This window comes from Osmerus eperlanus, chromosome 17 (genome assembly GCF_963692335.1).
Source record: "Osmerus eperlanus chromosome 17, fOsmEpe2.1, whole genome shotgun sequence".
Lineage (NCBI taxonomy): Eukaryota > Metazoa > Chordata > Actinopteri > Osmeriformes > Osmeridae > Osmerus > Osmerus eperlanus.
Window position 1 is genome coordinate 12,072,354 of NC_085034.1, and position 16,670 is coordinate 12,089,023.

Consider the following 16,670-nt stretch of genomic DNA (forward strand, 5'->3'; position numbering starts at 1 on the left):
TTGAATCCACATTGTCTCCAGACCAGCTGTCTCATCCTCCCCAGGTGTCATAAACTGCAAATGGCATCTCTACCAAATGGAGTTGACTCTTCTTAATCAACTTTAGACTTCCGTTAAAACACATTCCTCATATATGAAACACACACATTATAACTGTATTCCAAAATTTCCACGACAACACATAGATATATGAATCCTTCAATGCACATTCATGCAGAGTATAAGACAAATAACACTTACCCTCAACGAAGAGCCTGTAAATTCATAATGGGAATCATGCAGAGTATAAGAAAAAAAACACTTACCATCAACGATGGAGAGGGTGTAAATTCATGAATGGAGTTTTGAACAGCAGAACACCATAAACATTGAACAAGGCCAGGAACGTGGCATGAACATTGATCAAGGCCAGGAACGTGGCATGAACATTGACCAAGAGTCATGTCTTGGTCCTAAGAACTGATATGCAAAGAGACCTCGGCGTGCTGGTCTCTTATTCCTGGGAGATGAAGATGCACCTGAAAACAGGGTAGCAGATAGTGACAAAGCAGAGATGAAAAGATGTACAACATGCTGTCAAGTAGCTGTTCAAAAGCATAGTGCTTTAAATGTGTCCTCAGTCACACAAAAAAAATACACAAAAAGGCCCACAAAAGAACATTCACTTACAGCCCTGCTTGACCATCTTGGAGGGGGAGATGTCCAGCATGGCTTGCTCCAGGTCTTCATCTTCATCCATGTCTGTGGTGCAAACAGGAAAGAAACATAAGAATGTTTTCCTTTCACTGTACAATTGTTACATTTATATCCCATCTGTTACATGCTTCAAATGAAAGTTAACCATGATCACTAAATGACTTAGTATATTTAATTAATACTGATGACCTACCCACGGCTTGGCTGGAGGCGAGCAGAGGCGAGGACATGGATGCCTCCTGGGTCTTCTTCGTCAGGTACCGCTTCAGTTTGTCCATGCTAGTTCCTGGAGTGGTGGTCTGGGACAGAACGAATGCTGCAAAGCCATCTGCCCGACCCTCCCAGACGTCACCCCAGGTCCTTGTCGGCATGCGGCCAAAGCCAACCTGTTGATCCTCCTCCACTGAGCTGACAGCCACCGTCCTCCTGGCCTCGTACTGCAGCACTGCCTTGATTTCCTTGAAGGAAGTGGCATATCCAACAAAAGACCGCAGGCTGTCTTTGCTGGGCCCATCCAGAGGGACGCCAGCTGTTTGCTCCTTTTCAAAATGTTTAATGAGGTACAGAGTGTACCCCACATCATTCTCAAGGAGCCATCTGAACAATTTCCCCTTATACTTTCCAAACTGTAAAATATACTCCCCCAACACCTCCGTTTGGTCAGACACATCCCCCCCTCTGTCACGGACCAAAGTGCGCGCCCTTGCCCTCATCTGTTCCTCCTTTATGGGTGCTGACTTGTCCTTCAGAGAGACAGAGGGGTCCTTCCAACGCTTGGCTTCCTCAGTTGCATCTTGGAGAAGGTAGCCATGTGACCCCTTCCAAAAGACCACCACCACTCTCCCGGGATAAAAGGTAAAGACTTGCTTAGTTTTTAAAAGAAGAAATAAGAAAATAACACATTCAATAATTACAGCAGATTACATTTCAAGAGGGGGTGGTAGCCAGAGTATTTTCAAACAACACTGTCCTAGATCTGTATCTATTCAGTGACTGTGCCTACTTGAGATGAGTGTGCCTCATCTCAACTCCACCCCTCCCCCTAAATGTCCTTTGTCTTGGAATGTGGATTAGCTACGAACAGCTCTCTTCTAACATGACTTTTATTCATGATTCACTGTTAATTTTACATAACATGCTGGCCAACCACTGTCGGTATATTGTTAGTAGCTAACGTTACTGAATAACTGGGAAGTTAGTACCAACATAACGTTGCATTAGCGGCTACTGTACATACAGTACATTGTTTCATTCATTCGTACTGTTAGACTGAGAAGTCATACCTTGCTCAATGTTGAGTTTTCACAAAGCAGAGATGAGTAAAATAACATGTTAATTCATGATTTAGATAGCTATCTTAATATATATCCAGATCTGAGGATATCTTACCTCAGTGCAGATCGACGTGTAGTTGTTCTCTCCCAAAAAATCTGATTTGAGACGCTTCTCTTTATCGCATAAGAAAACCGCGAAACAGCGCCCCCCAAATCCCCATAGTGGCCACAAATGGTAGTATTCGATATGGTTAAGACTAGCCATAGAGAATGAATGGGAAAAGTTAAGGAAGTTAAGACTATTCGTAGCAGACTGCCGCGCTAAGCAATAGTATGAACCTGCAGAGCCGGAGGCCCCGGAGGCCCCGGAGAGCCGGAGAGCTGCAGTTTCAGGACCACAGTTTCAGGACCACAGTTCTAGGACCCTGACAGCGCCACCTAACGATATTTGAATGGTTTGCGAAGATATTCGAATTGTTTGGTTTGTTTGGTTTGCGAAGATATTTGAAACAACGATGTCACGAGAGGCAAGAAACAACGATGTCACTTTGAATGGTTTGCGAAGATTGGTTTGCAAAGATTGGTTTGCGAGAGGCAAGAAACAACGATGTCACAAGATCGCAACAAGATATTTGAATGGTTTGCGAAGATATGAAAATATGTTCGAATAATAAATATTGGATAATTAAAGAAATTAAAATCACATAAAATTAGAAAACAAATGTACATATTTCATAGATTTCAAGATCCAGTGTAATTTGATAAAATGAAGTAAGCAAATTAAATAACATAAAATAGTCTAAAGAAAAGGTGGAAAATATATCAATGTGTACAGGTGTGATGCCTGGAGTGACTTTAAAACGTTTTCTGGGACTACAGAGAACCAATGTACACCCTGCAACATGAGCCTTAAGGATTGGGGCTCATTTGCAGATAGGCTACTCTTTGCTTTGATGGGCTTAACTTCACTAAAGTTCCAAAGTCAACAAAGCATTATGTCCTGAGAACATCAGTAATAACAAGCTCCTGGAGACCTAATACAAACAACTGGCCCTGTCTTCTGTGAACTGTTCAACTGGTCCTTGGAGGAACACACAGTTCTAGCTCTGTGGGAGACCTCTGCCATCTGCCTTGTTCCAAAGAAGAGCAGACCCAAACTTCCCAATGACTTCCAACCTTTAGCTCTTACATCAGTGGTGATGAAGAGTTTTGAATGTCTGATACTTTTGTAACTACAAGAGACAGTCCAGAACCTGGCAGATCAACTCCAGTTTGCCTACATGAAGAGTAGAAGTCTAGATGATGCTGCCCTTACATTGCTGCATCATGTACACTCCTACTGGAAAAACTACAAGGCTTGTGTTTGTGGAATATCTCTAGTGCCTTTAACAGAATGTAACCACATCTGTTGGGAATACAACTACTAAACATGAGTAAATCCTTGATTCATACTGCAGATAATTAAATTCCTAACACACACACAGGGTTCTGTCTTCTCCCCAGGTCAAAATACTTATTCAATGTACATATTCTCTGATTCATTTCATTATTTTATACTATGCTCTATTATACATAAATATCAAAAGTTATCTGACGAAATATAAGTAATCAGTTATACTTTATTTTATTTCATGTCATCATCACGTTTTCTTTGTGTGATGTGGGATGGATGGGGCTGCGGAGGATCCACAGCTTCCTTCTCTTCTGCTGCTGGTGGTGAACCTCTATGGTGGATGGATGGGCTGCATGAGGGTGCTTCCTTTGGTTGACGTTGAAAACCACTCCAGTGTCTTGAAATGATTTCGACAGCAAAGTTGAAGTTAGCTAGCTAACGTTGTCCAATTCAAGACACCAGAATTGTTTTATACATAACCATATGCGATTCACATTTGCTACTTACACTCTGATTCTCGTCCATCTTGTTCTGAGCCGTAACCCTACAATATTTACTACTGCAGGAATATATTGATTATCTTGTTCCGGTCCATGTTTATCCAATACGCTACGTGGCGCTGTCAGATAAAACAAGGGTCCTAGAACTGTGGTCCTGAAACTGCAGCTCTCCGGCTCTCCGGGGTCTCAGGCTCTGCAGGTACCCCCTACTCGCGCTAAGACGGGCTCCTTTGAAACGCAAGGTCGTAGGATCAATTCCAGCCACAGTCGTCAAGCATGTCGTGATACAGGATTATCTGTTAAGCGAAGCCAGGTACGCTACAGTAGCTGTCTGGCAGTATAATCATAATGGTAACGATAAAGTTAATCATCTTCCTACCACAATCACCTTGACATGTCAAAATATGACTGAATTACAGCTGTTTATACTTGGGTCAAATCCGACCTCAAGCTCGAAATCAAGCTCGCCATGGGAGAAAGGGCTTCCTTTTTTTTATAAAGTAACCGAACACAGCATTTCCCAGCAGCAAGAATAGCTCACTGGGATAAGATGGGCTCCTTTGAAACGCAAGGTCAAAGGATCGAATCAAGCCACAGTCATCAAGCAAGTCTTGATACCGGATCATCTGTTTAGCGAAGCCAGGTACACCACAGTAGCTGTCTAGCAGTATAATCACAATGGTAACGATAACGTTTCATTGTCAGGGGATTTATAGTCAAGAAGAAGCGGATTCATTGTGCTTTGTAGATATAACGCTGCTACATCTAGCCAGTGCATTTTGTCTCAAAATGACATATTTACCAAACGCTTATCGTTACAAAACTCGGTGTACGTCTTTTGCGCAACACCGTGAAGGTAATCGAAAGTTTCGGGGTAGCGCCACCGCGTTGCCGAAAAGTATAATGCGATTTTTAAAAAGCGAATGTTTTTTATTAAAAGTTTGGCTTTGCTTCTTTAGCTACTGAATTTCCATATTGAATGCTGCTTGGCCCCTTCATTGCTGCTTGCAGCTATATTTAGGATTCCTCCGTCAGGAGGAACCCTATTGTAATTGTTGGTATTATTATTATTATTATTGGGTGTGCTTTGCCTTCGGCAAGGGCACAACCTTTGTTCTCTCACATATATATTATTATTATTATTTTTATTATTCTTTTTGCCCCCCTAAAACTCAGTCAATATTTGGCCTACATAGACAACCTAGGTGTCAAAAGTTTCGTCTTGGTAGCGATTGAGTTGCTTCTATTGGGATTTACGTTCTGTTGCATGGTTTAAGTGGAAATTAAGTTTTTTTTGGCGAAGAGTGAAGCTAACGGTGGCTAACTTGCTAGCCACAGTCAATGACGCTACTTACGTCACTAACGTCACGAAAACTCGCGTGACTACCTCTAGCAGAACATTAGTTTAGCAGCTCGTTAACTTCTGGGAGATAGCTAAGATAACTGCTTTACTGCAAGGCAGCTGCAGAAACGCCACAAGCAAAGAGACCAGGGTGATAACTATTTACTAATTTTACTTTGTGATATGACACACAATTGTGACGTGTAATGTACAATATAAGCTGATTTTATTAAGGAAGTATATCTACTTTCGGAAACAGTAGTCTACTATTTCACTGAAGTATTAGCATCATGACATTAGCCTCTGTTGCCCGGGCAACACATACTACAGTGGTCTATGATATCTGTTTTCAATCGTTAAAATAAACATTCCTCACAAATACACAAATACGTTGTAGGATTTATTATGACATTACATTACAAGTAAACGATTTGTGGGTGAAATTATCATTACCTGTGGTTTCAAACCAGTGTTGCTCACTGAAGCGCTGTAGCCTACGCGAGACACTACAAAAACATCTACACAGCTGTAGGAAGTCAAACGGCGACAGAACATGTTCGGCACTCCCCTTACTTAAATCAAAAGTCTTTCAATAGGTGAAACTATCTGACTATTAACCTGAACTTCATTGCCACAGCCTAAACTTTGTCAATCTGTTCATAAAAATAATTAATTTCAGCCTAAACCGTACAATGTAACGTTAAATCCAATTCAAACAACGCAATCGCTACCAAGACGAACACAGCAGTAGTCTAGTACTGTACTGTAGTAGTACAATTTACCGGGGCAGCTTCTCCACACAGGGCTATATCGCACTTGGCGTTGTTACTGACAATGATCGCTACCAGTGAGCTTTTTATGAAAGCGATTTTCCACTAAATAAATGTCAAGCTTATTTACGTTTTTGGGGGCATATTTTCAGTTAGCAGATGGTACTGTTTGAATCGCGATTCCATCTTATACTGCCGGTAAAGTCGTAGAATAATCTTCAAAGGGGGTTCTTTATTCATGAATGAATGCAATATGAGTAGGCTAAATTCCTTAAAATATCACGAGAAGGGAAAAACTTAAAAGGATGTTTAAGTCATAGAGATTAGGTCAATTTTTACACCGGTCTGACAAATTTATTCGTTTTGATTCAACGATGAGGCTGCCTCTTGCAGGTGAAATAAGACATCTATTTTATTCTACACTTCACTCGTATTTTCAGTTGTAAATGAGCAGCAAAAAAAATGCTTTTAAATCTATGTAATCTTTATAAATAATAAGTATGCATTTTTATATAAAGTATACAGAAATATCAGTTGTAAAAATGTAATTCAAAAACGGACCCCTGTGCAACCGACGCAAGCAAGCACACCCTACCATTTCCCCAGAAATTGTACCCTCTCTAGTTATTCTTGTAATTTATCTCATGAACACATTGGTAAAAAGTTTTGAAATTTGGCATATTGATTCAACATGCCACAAATACCGCCCAAACACAGACTGGCCCACATCAGAACATAGGGGGCGCCACAGGTCACGCCCTAATGTCCACTTTTCAGAGTGATGGCAATTCCACCCCATTGCTCCAATTCTTCTGAAACTTGGTGTGCATGCCTCATTTGTAATGAGGAACAAAAAAGCCTCAAGGACCCATAAGGTCCACCATGATGGATTTTCCTGTACAGTGATAATTTGGGAAAACCTTCACAATTCCTCTTCTCTTGAACCAAAGATCTAATTGACTTGGAATTTTGTACAGATATGTATCATTGATGTATTTAAAAACGTTACTTAAGACAGTTGAATCAAATATAAAATGGCTGAAAGGGGTGTATTTATGTAAATGTCCACATTGCCTCAATATGTTTGTGTCACTAAATCAAATGTCATTTTGAATGATGTTTTTTTCAAACCTAATAGGCTTTAAGGTGACACCCCCCTGAAGTACCCTGCAAAGTTTCACCTTGATATGTGAAAATATGACTGAATTACAGCTGTTTGAGCTTGGACCAAATCTGACAATGCTTGCCTTATTTTATTATCCAGTTACTGAACATGGCAACGTCCAGATCTGGGAATGGCTCAATTGGATGAGATGTTGTGCTAGTAAACGTAGGGTTATAGGTTCAAAACCAGTCAAAGGCAATTCAGTTTCAAGACTAGAAACTGTACCAGTTTCTAGAAACTGTACCAGTTTCTAGTCTTCCGGTCAATCCTCCGGTTGTAAAACATAGCAATGAGTGTTTATTTGAGCCCATAACAACACTCCGATCATCTGTTTAGCGAGACTGTGTAAGCCACTGCAAAACAAGACAGGTTTACCACAGTAGCTAGCTACTTGGAGTCTATGCATGGTAGTGTCAGATTCACAACCGAGTTAGCTTTAATGAAGTATATTGATTGTTCAGGTGGATCTCTTGCCTGTTGCGCAGATTCATTTCAGTAACCTAAACCAGGACAAATCGCCACTGATGCTAGGCATGATTTGAAATCCCTTCCATGACAAGTTATGGCACCCCAAACAATCTTTTTAAAGCAGTACGAGTAAGCTATTCTTTACAGCAGCAACCCAGTCATCCCGTTGTCCCATTTTTATGTCCCATATTCAAATAGGACGAAATTACAGCTGTTTGAACTTTAACCAAATCTGACAATGCTTGCCATTGGAGAAATGTCTTATTTCCTGATACAAAAACTGAACAATCAAATGTCTAAGTCTGCGAATGGCTTAGTAGGATGAGACGCAGTGCTGATGTGCGAAGGGTGGTGAGTTCTAATCCAGGCAAAGGTATGAACTTTTTTTTTTTTATGACAGAAATTACAGTTTCAAGTGTTCGGGTTAATCCCAGTGTAACTATCTATTATGTCAATTTTACAACATTTTGTCATGTTGAAGGAGGAATCCGCCATTGCTGCTTGCAGCTATATTTAGGATTCCTCCGTAAGGAGGAAACCTATTGTTAGTTTTATTAGGATTCCTCCGTAAGGAGGAAACCTATTGTTATTGTTAGTTTTATTATTATTATTAGGATTCCTCCGTAAGGAAGAAACGTATTGTTATTGTTAGTTTTATTATTATTGGGTGTGCTTTGCCTTCGGCAAGGGCACAACCTTTGTTCTCTCACATATATATTATTATTGGGTGTGCTTTGCCTTCGGCAAGGGCACAACCTTTGTTATCTCACATATATATTATTGGGTGTGCTCAAGCCTTCGGCGAGAGCACAACCTTTGTTCTCTCACATATATATTATTATTATTATTCTTTTTGCCCCCCTAAAACTCAGTCAATATTTGGCCTACATAGACAAAGTAGGTGTCAAAAGTTTCGTCTTGGTAGCGATTGAGTTGCTTCTATTGGAATTTACGTTCCGTTGCATGGTTTAGGCTGAAGTTAATTTTTTGTGGCGAAAAGTGAAGCTAACGGTGGCTAATTTGCTAGCCACAGTCACTGACGTTACTAACGTCACTACGTCACGAAAACACGCGTGACTACCTTTGGCAGAACATTCGTTTCGCATCTGTTAACTTGGGGGATAGCTAGGCTAACTATAGCTTTACTGCAAGGCAGCTGCAGAAACGCCACAAGCAAAGAGGACTGGGTGATAACTATTTACTCATTTTACTTTGTGATATGACACACAATTGTGATGTGTAATGTACAGTATAAGCTGATATTATTAAGGAAGTACATCTACTTTCGGAAACAGTAGTCTACTATTTCACTGAAGTATTAGCATCATGACATTAGCCTGTGTTGCCCGGGCAACACATACTACAGTGGTCTATGATGTAGCGTTATCTGTTTTCAATCGTTAAAATAAACATTCCTCACATATACATTTTCGTTGTAGGATTTATTATGACATTAGATTACAAGTAAACGATTTGTGAGTGAAATTATCATTACCTGTGGTTTCAATCCAGTGTATCACTGCAACGCTGTAGCCTACGCGAGACACTACAAAAACATCTACACAGCTGTAGGAAGTCAAACGGCGACAGAACATGTTCGGCACTCCCCTTACTTAAATCAAAAGTCTATCTAACTACTAACCTGAACTTCATTGCCACAGCCTAAACTTTGTCAATCTGTTCATGAAAATAATTAATTTCAGCCTAAACCGTACAACGGAACGTTAAATCCAATTCAACCAACGCAATCGCTACCGAGACGAACACAGCAGTAGTCTAGTACTGTACCGTAGTAGTACAATTTACCGGGGCAGCTTCTCCACACAGGGCTATATCGCATTTTGCGTTGTTACTGACAATGATCGCTACCAGTGAGCTTTTTATGAATGAGCAATTTTCCACTAAATAAATGTCAAGCTTATTTACGTTTTTGGGGGCATATTTTCAGTTAGCAGATGGTACTGTTTGAATCGCGATTCCATCTTCTACTGCCGGTAACGTCGTAGAATAATCTTCAAAGGGGGTTCTTTATTAATGAATGAATGCAATATGAGTAGGCTAAATGCCTGAAAATATCACGAGAAGGGAAAACTTAAAAGGACGTTTAAGTCATAGAGATTAGGTCAATTTTTACACCGGTCTGCCAAATTTATTCGTTTTGATTCAGCTATGAGGCTGCCTCTTGCAGGGGAAATGAGAAGACATCATATTTAATTCTACACTTAACTCGTATTTTCAGTTGTAAATGAGCAGCACAAAAAAAATGCTTTTAAATCTATGTAATCTTTATAAATAATAAGTATGCATTTTAATATAAAATATACAGATATATCAGTTGTAAAAATGTCATTCAAAAACGGACCCCTGTGCAACCGAAGCAAGCAAGCACACCCTACAATTTCCCCAGAAATTGTACCCTCTCTAGTTATTATTATTATTATTTTTATTTCTTTTTGCCCCCCTAAAACTCAGTCAATATTTGGCCTACATAGACAACGTAGGTGTCAAAAGTTTCGTCTTGGTAGCGATTGAGTTGCTTGTATTGGGATTTACGTTCCGTTGCACGGTTTAAGTAGAAATTACGTTTTTGTGTCGAAAAGTGAAGCTAACGGTGGCTAACTTGCTAACCACAGTCAATGACGCTACTTACGTCACTAACGTCACGAAACCTCGCGTGACTACCTCTAGCAGAATATTAGTTTAGCAGCTCGTTAACTTCTGGGAGATAGCTAGGCTAACTATAGCTTTACTGCAAGGCAGCTGCAGAAACGCCACAAGCAAAGAGGCCAGGTGATAACTATTTACTAATTTTACTTTGTGATATGACACACAATTGTGATGTGTAATGTACAATATAAGCTGATATTATTAAGGAAGTACATCTACTTTCGGAAACAGTAGTCTACTATTTCACTGAAGTATTAGCATCATGACATTAGCCTGTGTTGCCCGGGCAACACATACTACAGTGGTCTATGATGTAGCGTTATCTGTTTTCAATCGTTAAAATAAACATTCCTCACATATACATTTTCGTTGTAGGGTTTATTCTGACATTAGTAAACGATTTGTTGGTGAAAAAACCATTACCTGTGGTTTCAAACCAGTGTAGCTCACTGCAACGCTGTAGTTTACGTGAGACACACTACAAAAACATCTAGCTTACACAACTGTAGGAAGTCAAACGGCGACAGAACATGTTCGGCACTCCCCTTACTTAAATCAAAAGTCTATCTAACTACTAACCTGAACTTCATTGCCACAGCCTAAACGTTGTCAATCTGTTCATGAAAATAATTAATTTCAGCTTAAACCGTACAACGGAACGTTAAATCCAATTCAACCAACGCAATCGCTACCAAGACGAACACAGCAGTAGTCTAGTACTGTACCGTAGTAGTACAATTTACCGGGCAGCTTCTCCACACAGGGCTATATCGCATTTTGCGTTGTTACTGACAATGATCGCTACCAGTGAGCTTTTTATGAATGAGCGATTTTCCACTAAATAAATGTCAAGCTTATTTACGTTTTGGGGGGCATATTTTCAGTTAGCAGATGGTACTGTTTGAATCGCGATTCCATCTTCTACTGCCGGGTAACGTCGTAGAATAATCTTCAAAGGGGGTTCTTTATTAATGAATGAATGCAATGAGTAGGCTAAATGCCTGAAAATATCATGAGAAGGGAAAAACTTAAAATGACGTTTAAGTCATAGAGATTAGGTCAATTTTTACACCGGTCTGCCCAATTTATTCGTTTTGTTTCAACGATGAGGCTGCCTCTTGCAGGGGAAATGAGAAGACATCTATTTCATTCTACACTTCACTCGTATTTTCAGTTGTAAATGAGCAGCAAAAAATAAATGCTTTTAAATCTATGTCATCTTTATAAATAATAAGTATGCATTTTTATATAAAATATACAGAAATATCAGTTGTAAAAATGTCATTCAAAAACGGACCCCTGTGCAACCGACGCAAGCAAGCACACCCTACAATTTCCCCAGAAATTGTACCCTCTCTAGTTTTGATTGAGGTTACCCTTTTACATACCAAACATAAATGTCATAAATCTCTCCACCTTGAACTTTGTCATTGGCTTTGTCATGACATCTGCCACCATATCAACTGTTGGACAGTACTCAATCAATATTTTCCCATCAGTTACTGCAGAACGAATAAAATGGTACCCAATATCAATGTGTTTGCATCTTTGGCGGCAAACTGGATCTTTAGACAGAGCAATTGTACCTTGATTGTCCTCAAAGATTTTAACTGGTGCATACTGACAATCATTATCCATTTTGTTCATTAACTGTACAAGATAGAGGCTCTCTTGCGTGGTTGCAGCCAGCGCCATATATTCAGCCTCACATGTTGATAAGGCAACTGTGGCCTGCTTTTTGGACTTCCACGAAATCAGTGGACCATCATCCGTTAGACTAAAGCAGTATCCTGTAGTGCTTCGTCTGTCATCTATATCAGCAGCCCAATCAGAATCATTGTATGCCACAAGTTTTAGATTTGTCTCCCCTTTCCTGTAACATTACTCAAGATCAATTGTACCTTTCAGATACCTTAGCACATGCTTAGCTGTTATCCAGTGTTGTTCATTTGGTTCCGACAAATACTGTGATAACTTACTCACAATCCAACTTAGATCAGGCCTGGTACAGGTCATTATGTAAATCAGACTTCCAACCACTTCACGGTAAGTTTTAGCATCAACAGTGTCAGCATCACTGTTGTACTCCAGTTTCTGTTCACATGGGGTTGACCTCAGCTTACAATCTGACATACCAAATCTTTCCAGTACCTTTGATATGTACTTTTTCTGACTCATTTTAACAATTCCATCACTCTGATCAAAATCAATCCCTAGAAAATGTTTTAGTTTTCCAAGATCTTTCATCCTAAATTTAACAGCAAGTGTTTTCTTCACATCACTCAACAAATCATCATTACTAGCAGCAATAAGTAGATCATCAACCCAAATTACCACTATTGCTCTTTCTTTTCCAATTTGTTTAGTGTAGACACAATGATCTGCAGGGTTTTGCACGAAATCATTTTCAGTCAAATAATCACTCAGCATTTTGTTCCAATTTCTACCGGATTGCTTTAGACCATAAAGTGACTTGTTAAGTCTACAGACTAGAGTTTCACCTGTGTCAGATTTCACCTTGAATCCCTCTGGTTGGCCCATATACACCTCGCAATCGATAGGAGCATGTAAATATGCCGTCTTTACATCCATTTGGTGTAAGTCAAGATCATATTGTGCGGCCATTTGCATCAGTACACGTATTGAAGTCAGATTAGCGGTTGGAGAGAAAGTCTCCTTGTAATCTATTCCCATCACCTGATTGTAACCTTTGGCAACATATCTGGCCTTGTAGGTTTCTGACTGATATGCATTCGTTTTGATAGCATAGACCCATCTACCTCCCACTTCTTGTTTGCCCTCTGGTAAGGTAGTCAGTGTGAATGTGTTATTTTCTCTAAGAGAATCAATTTCCTCATTCATAGCTTTAGCCCACATCTCTGCCTTAGGTGAGCTCATAGCTTCTTTGTATGTTTGCGGTGCATCGCACATTCTATAGCAATAGTCAATGTTAATTGACACCTGGTCATTAGACTTCACATCAGTAACATACTCAGAGAGGTACTGTGGGGTTCTCCTGTCTCTTTTAGGATAACGACGATCATTTCTCTCAATCTGAGCTGCATCAATAGAATCAGGCCTATCAAAAGTTTCCTGAGATACATTTACATTCCCTTGATTCTGTGCCGTTACACTTTCACTTGATCTGGGTGACAGATATCTCTTCTCCATTAAGTCATCGTCAATCATTGGGTCTGTTTGGGTTTCTTTGTGACAAACCTCACCAGCCGGTGTTTCGATACTTTCTCAGTATCAGGGTAGTACACTAGATATGCAGGGAAACTGTCGTGGAAGTTTTTGAGAGAATCAATCGTTTAAGATGAAGTCGGGTGAAGTACAGAATTAATGTTTATTTGACGTAGATTTGAACATAATAACGTTATCAACATAACATCATCGACACACAAACATAAGACAATAAAACAAAGACAATTCTATACAGCTCCATCTAGCATTCTAGAATGGAACCAGGAGAATCCAGCCCACCAGCACTACCCAGCTGATGGCCCTGAACCCCCCAGAACATTCTTCAACAGACCATTTTATAGATACGACAGTTCTCAAAAGTCATTGGTCCATCCTACAGACATGCAGCTATACCAAATATATTATGTCATTGGTTAAATCCTTAGAACAATACAGTTGAATCCACATTGTTTTCAGACCAACTGTCTCTTCCCCCCAGGTGACAAGAACTCTCTCAGGTCACCCAGACTTCCCGTCTCTTAGACTTCACGTCTCCTAGTTAGGTGTCATAAAACTACAGGTGGCATCTCTACCAAATGGAGTTTAATCAACATACATTGTATCAAGCTTCTTAACTAACTGTAAACTTCTCCTAAAACACATTCATTGTACATAGGCCCAAAATTTCTTTCACATTCTCTTGTCGTCCTATGAAAACTCCCTTATCACACCTTGAGTCTAACTTTTTCTTGTCATGCTTGTATGTGTAGCAGACAGATCCAAATACTCTCATTCTAGACAAGTTTGGTTTCTTGCCTGTAAGCATGTAGTATGGCGTTTGGTTTGTTCTGTTACAGTAGCATCTGTTACGAATAACTGCAGCAGTCCTTACAGCATACGTCCACAACTTCTTAGGTAGATTACTCTCAATTAACATGCATCTCGCCATGTCAAACAGTGTGCGCCAATTCCTTTCTGCCGTACCATTTTGATGTGGCGAATATGGTGCTGAGAATTCATGTCTAATGCTATGCTTGGTTAGCAGAGACTGAAACTCCTGCCCTGTGAACTCCGTGCCATTATCTGACCTAATGCACTTCACACTCCCATAAGGGGCTACATCAGCAAGGAATATCTCTGTTGCTTTCACAGTATCACTCTTAGCTTTCAGGAAATACACTGACACTGTACCTGAGTAGTCATCTGTAAAAGCTAGAGTATACTTGAATCCCTCTTTTGTTACTGGGTCAATAGGACCGGCCAAATCAGTGTGTATAAGTTGAAGTGCTGCTTTTGCACGAACGTCTGGTTCTCTGTTTCTGCTCTGGACGAATTTACCTTGTGTGCATATCTCACAATTCAGTTTTGACTTATCAAATTTGCTCTTAATCTGCATCCCCTCTACTACATCTTGCAATCTGGAAACATCCTCATAATTGCAGTGGCCTAGTATTTCATGCCAAGTTTGAATGTCAAAACATCCATTACAAGAATCGCAACCTTCTTCACTTTCATCACTAACCAAGTAATAAAGTCTATTGTGTTCTTTAATGTCAAACCTTGTACCACTCTCGTGGATGAGTTCGTCTTCTCCTTGCTTGAACTTAACCGAGGCTCCGTTGGTCGTTGCTGCTTTTACCGAGAAAATGTCCTGAGGATATGTCGGGATGAAGAGCGCATTCTTCAGTGTAGCCTTCACTCGCTTTCCCTCGCGGTTCACCAGGTTCACCTCCGCGTCGCCCCTCCTGAGCGCCACACCGTTTGCCCTGGTGCCGTCAGCCAATTCGATGAAGTGCTTCTCAGACTGGAACGTGTTGTCGAACTTCTTAAACTTCCCGATATCCGTAACGATATGCGACGTTGCTCCCGTGTCGACCATAAGCCCTCTGTGGTTCCATCCACTTTCCTGGGAGTCGCTCATCTTGAAGGCATATTCATTTTCTTTACCCTGTTCGTCTTCAGCAGCTTGTTTGACGTTGTCCTTTCTTTTCCGTCTGCAAAGTGCATCTGTGTGTCGAACTCTTGCAGTATCCACACCATTGCTTTCTCTGTCGTTCGTTTGGACATGCCCTAGCTTTGTGTCCCTTCACTCCGCAATTGTAACAGACAATGTCGGGGCCTGCAGCGATCTCTCTCCCCCTAACTGTAGCACTCGCCCTCATCACGTTGTCTTCTGAGCTAGCACGATATTTTTCTGTGTCCTCAAAACTTCTCAATTTGGTCTTAAATTCTGCAAAACTCAGATTCTCGTCTGCTTGTGTAACGTGAATAACGAACGGTTTGAATGATTCCGGTAAACCTTTCAAAATCATGGCAACCAAAAGTCCATCACTCAGTCGCTCTTCAGCATTTCGAAGTGCTGTAACCGTTGCTTCTGCCCTAATGATATAGTCTGTGACGCTTTCATCTGTACTCTTTTGCAAAGACGTTAACTCTGTGTACAGGCTAATAATTCTTGGTTTGCCTTTACCTGCATAATAGTCCCTCAGTATCTGGAGAGCTTTTCTTCCGTTGTCGGTAGCATCTCTCATTATTAGCGACAGGCTTTTATCGTCCAAGAACTGTATCATTTCTGCATATACCTCTTCATTTTTCTTTCTGTCATTCTCGATGTCGTCTTCCTCACCGTCGGAGTCAAGCACGTTGAGGAGAGTATCCTTCAGCCCCAGCAGGCGCATGTGTCCCAAAAACGTTGTCTCCCAAATTTCGTACTTTTTCTCATCTCCGTCAAAGCACAATCTACACCACCTACTTCCTACATCTCGTGGCCTGGGCCCATAACCTGTTGGCGCAGCCACTGCTCACTGTGTACATTTATTTCTGTATTTCTTCATCCTTAAGCTAATTAGGGGGCGGGATCGGGGCGGGATCAGGGCGGGATCGGGGCAGGACTCAAACGTTCAGCCAGGCATAGCAATCAAGTCCAGATGAACTAGAGAAGAGAAGAGTCAGTCAACATGTCCAGACGGGTATCCGAGCTATTAAGAGAGGCGGCTGATCGGCTCGACGAGATGGAGCGGTGTAAGTTTAGCACATGATCCGAATGTTTACTAATGTATAACTAATTGTTGCTTGGAATGTTTTGACGATAATTTGAAGGGTAGCCTATCGCGCACCCAGCAGCCACAAATTTAGATCTATTTAGCTAGCTGGCACCAACGTGTCTGTCGCACATGGCAAAGGAACACGTGCTGTAACATTTTGAAGTT

The 16,670-nt window shown here is 40.7% G+C and overlaps 1 protein-coding gene across 1 annotated transcript; it reads right to left on the reverse strand.

The window, feature by feature from the left end:
* Positions 1–247: 247 nt before the first annotated feature.
* Positions 248–16,139, reverse strand: LOC134038100 (uncharacterized). The gene is made up of 5 exons (XM_062483711.1): positions 15,932–16,139; positions 14,984–15,468; positions 890–1,562; positions 670–741; positions 248–518 (listed from the first exon to the last, which is right to left on the reverse strand). Exons 1-5 carry the CDS (start codon positions 16,137–16,139, stop codon positions 403–405), a joined length of 1,554 nt encoding a protein of 517 aa, XP_062339695.1. The 3' UTR covers positions 248–402.
* Positions 16,140–16,670: the final 531 nt, after the last annotated feature.